This window comes from Talaromyces atroroseus, assembly GCF_001907595.1.
Source record: "Talaromyces atroroseus strain IBT 11181 chromosome Unknown scaffold_10, whole genome shotgun sequence".
NCBI lineage: Eukaryota > Fungi > Ascomycota > Eurotiomycetes > Eurotiales > Trichocomaceae > Talaromyces > Talaromyces atroroseus.
The window spans coordinates 133,726-138,542 of NW_017971442.1; the positions used below are offsets into that span (position 1 = coordinate 133,726).

The 4,817-nt window shown below is 45.5% G+C and overlaps 1 protein-coding gene across 1 annotated transcript; it reads left to right on the forward strand.

The window, feature by feature from the left end:
* Window positions 1-351: 351 nt before the first annotated feature.
* On the forward strand, window positions 352-4,278 carry UA08_06887 (hypothetical protein; the record flags this gene model as incomplete). The annotated part of the gene is made up of 13 exons (XM_020262293.1): window positions 352-604; window positions 682-744; window positions 805-927; window positions 981-997; window positions 1,050-1,345; window positions 1,407-1,587; window positions 1,638-1,812; window positions 1,866-1,922; window positions 2,002-2,215; window positions 2,284-2,330; window positions 2,389-3,429; window positions 3,494-3,660; window positions 3,712-4,278. 13 exons carry the CDS (start codon window positions 352-354, stop codon window positions 4,276-4,278), a joined length of 3,201 nt encoding a protein of 1,066 aa, XP_020117891.1.
* Between the last annotated feature and the right edge of the window lie 539 nt (window positions 4,279-4,817).

Sequence of the window (4,817 nt, forward strand, 5' to 3'; positions counted from 1 at the left end):
CAACCTCCACGAGGGAAAATTTCTCAATGTTTGATCACCTTCCTGTGTGGTATCACTGGTATGCTTGTTTTACAATATATGAGGTGAGACCCACAAGAGTGAAGTTTGTAGTGTTGAGCTTTACTTAAGCATTGGAGTTGATGGTATGTATACGGACTACGACCTCTATCAATACGTACAGATACGTGTAGGAAAGAAAGAGCCTGTATCGTGAATGATGAATGTTATTAAAAGGGGAAAACCTTTCCAGATATTTTAGCATCCTTGCAGAGCCTTTTCTATTCAATATACATACCTTCATTTACTTATCTTCCATTTTCCTGCTTTTCTCTCTGTAGTGAGATTTTTCCAATGAAGCCTGCTCGGATGCTGGCAACAGTTTTTCAGCTAGTACTGCTGCTTGCAAGAGTCCAAGCACAAGATGGGACCTGCTCAGAGGATAATCCATGCACTGAAGGTTGCTGCTCAAGTGTATCCCAGGTTTGTGGATATGGCCCAGACTACTGTGGCAGCACTTGTATTGCAGCCGCCAGCACAAATGGCACATGTGCACAGTTGGCTGAATGTAATCCTGGTGTATATCCCGGCTGGGGTGAGACTTGGGGTATGAATTGCCTTGTACTACGAATATATAGCCATTAATTTTCTAATTGATGTTGCTTGCTGACTTCCTTTTGAAAGCGTCCAACTACTCGTCTGCACAATCTTGCCCACTGAACGTTTGCTGCAGCCAATATGGATATTGTAAGTACTTAATTATTGTTTTGTTCTGAACGAGACAGCAAGATTCATTTCATCGAATAGGTGGGACGACGTCTGATTTCTGCGGAAGTACAACTTGGCCCTCTCCTTCTTGCTCTGGTAACTCGTCTGTCACACGGCGAATCGGCTACTACGAAGGCTTCAATCTGGATAATCCTTGCAATAGTAAGTTTGTCTCCAGTTCCTTGAATTCTTCTGTGCTAATGATTTCTGCACAGCGATGACCCCAGAAGAAGTAAACTGAACCCATATCACACAGACATAATCATTGCTAATGAATATTCTAGATCCCTGTTGGAGGATACACACACTTGATCTTTTCCTTCCTATACATTGACCCAGATACCTATGAGTTGACACCAATGGAATCCAACCAAACGGATCTCTACGCTCGCTTCACTGCTCTCAAGCAGTATGGTGTCGAAACGTGGATCACTATTGGTGGATGGGCAATGAACGACCCAGGAGAATATTCCAATGTCTTTTCTGATCTTGCCGCATCTTCTACTGCTCAAAAAGCTTTCCTCGACTCTCTCGTTTCGTTTCTAGGAACGTATGGATTTGACGGCGTCGACTTTGATTGGTATTTATCCAATCCTAAAACTGAAGGGTTTTATTCTACTGCTCTACTGACTTGTCTTTAGGGAATATCCAGGTGCACCAGAGCGGTTCGGAACTGATGCCGACTACGCCAATTTTGTTTCGTTTCTACAGAATGTACGCTCCACTCTTGGAGACTATTACGGGTTGTCAATCACCCTACCGAGCTCGTACTGGTATCTTCAGTACTTCGATATCGTCAATATTGCCAAAACGATTGATTGGGTGAGTGTGAATTTTCAATCAATGAAACGGTTCATTCTAATCGGATCTAGTTTAATTTCATGTCCTATGATATATATGGCACTTGGGACGCTACAATTTCCTCGATCGGGAGCTATGTCTATGCCAGTACCAATCTTACCATGATTGAATCAGGGTTACAGTTGTTGTGGCATAATAACATCCCGCCCAGCCAAGTGAACCTTGGTCTTGGTTATTACGGGCGTAGTATGTATTCCATTCTACAATTTCATCTTTTGAAGACTTTCTTATGTCATTAGGTTACACACTGGAAGACCCTTCGTGTACGGCGCCTGGATGCCCATTTACATCCGGAGGTATGTTCAACTCATCTAGGGACTGTTCAAACCAACATCTATTCTTGCTTGTAGAGATGGAGAACTGACAATGCATTAGCAAATGCGGGTCCATGTTCTCGCACAGAGGGAATGCTTTCTTATGATGAGATCATGGACATCATTGATGATCCGTCAAGAAACCCAACGGTGTGGCTTGATTCTGCTGCAGCTGTTAAAATCGCTGTCTATGATGAGGATCAATGGGTCGCTTATGATGACGCTGAAACTCTTCAAATGAAGTTAGATTTTGCCAATTCAGTGTGCATGGGAGGGTAAGCTATTGTACAGAACAAAGACCTTCCGAAAGCCATCTGCTAATACTCCAATTTTTTGATCGTAGTGTTTTCGCATGGGCTATTGACGAGGATCACACAGGGGATCTTTCCGGTATGATAATTTTTTGGCCCTTCCCCAAACTTCGCTTCAATGGCTGACTCTCTCGAAGACGCTATTTCCAATTCTACTGATCTCTTCCCGGCTGGAGGAAGTGGAAAGGTATATGTTTTACCTGAAATTTGGGACAGTGGTTCTCCCGAAGTTTCCTGCCAGGCACCATGTACACTCATCTTGCCGCCTTTCCCACTGACAACCACGACGACTGTCAGCTGGCCACCAATCACCACTACGTTGCTCGTCAGTGCCAATGGAGGCGTGACTACAACGACCACTACGATACCGGTTCCTGCATTCCCATTGTCTGCCGTTCCGTTCTGGCCGGTGACCATTGCCAATAATCAAACATCTGGTGTCCTGAGCCCGGTACCAAGCGTTACACCGCCATCCATTGTGTGGAATCTGCCGGGAACGATCACTCCATTTCCCCAGATCACAGTCAATTATACTGTGGTTGCAGAGAATCAAATGACAGGGACACCCGCAGCTACGGGTACTATTACCTCTCCCCCCTCTACAACTACCAGCTCGACTTCGACTGTGTCCGCTGTCGTGACCCCATCGCCTATTGCGGCAGACATGACAGCTGGTTGTACTCAGTTCTACCTAGTTCAGAGCGGAGACTCATGCTGGAGTATTGAAACTGCCTACAACATTGCTGCTTCGGACTTTGAAGCTTGGAACCCTGACGTCGGCACTGGTTGTTCCAGTGGCGTGTGGCTCGATTATTACTATTGTATCGGCCACGGAAGCCTTGCATCGACTTCTTCAGGATCCGGGGGACAACCAACCTCAACAGAAACAACTATTGTTCCCATATTTCCTAGCACATCGCACCCTATTACTATCCAGCCGCAGCCTACCGTTGCGGATGCGGAACCCTCAATTACCATCCCTCCAATCAATGTTGTCATTGCCCCGCCCACGGACTCTTCCTCAAGTGATGGTAATTGTCAAGGTTGCGGCGAACTCAATTGCGAGCTATTCGGCTGTGATGGCAAGTGTGGGCTTTTCGGTTGTGATGGAGGATGTGGTCTTTGGTGGTGCGGCGGAGGTTGCGGTTTAGAATATTGCGGCCCCGGCTGTGGTGATGGTAAGCGATCGAACTTGTGTCACGGTTTATTGGTCTTGATTCGTATTAACATGAACCCATCAAGGTCCCTGTGTCATTGAGGGCGGCGGTGGTGGCGGTGGAAGCACTGGCTCCATTGGCACTGATAACACGAATGATGATTGCAGCTCGATGGAGATGGCCGATATCTGCACTGTGTTTGTGAAGAGCTATTCTACGTCCGGAATGGCTTCTTCATCTGTTACCACAACAGTAAGTTGTTCCCGCAACCAATTGCACATCCCAAGTTGCTCACACTACTAGACCGAATGTTATACCACTGAAGGGTGCTCGGTCACTCCATCTACCACGACAACCACCGTCAGTACAACCGGAACGTATTCTACCATCACCAACAGCTTCATGTTTATTTCCCAGCCAACAGAGGCAGCCTCCGTTTTGGATTCTATTTCTGCAAGCATTATCAGCCAGCGCAGTATCTGGGATGCCACGCGCTGGTCTGGTTACACGATCACTATTACGCCAACAGCGACAACATCTAGCACGCTAAAAAGTACAACCATGAGTACGACGAGTAGCGCTCCTACAACTACCGTCGGCTCAAACTCTTCGGTCGATACGTACTTGTACATCAATAGCGACTGCAGTGGCAATCGAGAAGAAGAGACCTTCGATTCGGCCAATTGTGTTAGCTACGAAGCAGAAACATATGGATTCGAGGCCATCTTCGACGACTCTGTTTATTCAGTCACGGTTTATGATGGAGAGTATTGTGACTCGGCGAATGTGATAGTGGAAGTGACCTCGGATAAGTGTTACGCTATCAGTTCTACGGGAGCTTGGGGCGCATATGGTATTGCACTTGTATAAAATGTTGGAACCAACTAGACCAAAAAGCAACACGTATACTAGATGATCTAGTATGGTAATATATAGCTACCAACGAGGATAATATGGAATGCTGAGTGAGGGAGTGGGACAATATGTCCCAACATAAAACGTCTGGGTGTCGAACACCACTAGACACCACAAATCTTCCAACAATTGCTTGTGTATTACCATTTCAGATATTTATTGCTTCAGCAGGAACGGAAAAGGCTTCTATAGCTAGACTAACATCCTGTTGTAAGACCACGGAAATAGACCTCGTAACTGTACATGGTAGACAACGGACATCAATTGAAGGGTTTCATGAAGTCTATCTACTATATGCAACCATTGAACAAATGTAGGGAATTCTATTTCTTCTTAACTGATGCAGATGATCAACGTCGCAACATTAATCAATGATACCGTTGGTAAGTAACAGAAATCGGGTATATGACATATGTACGTAGACGGTAGGTATTTATTAAGTGTTCAAGGAGAGAGGACTCAAAATAGACAACATATAGTTACGCAAGTCAATC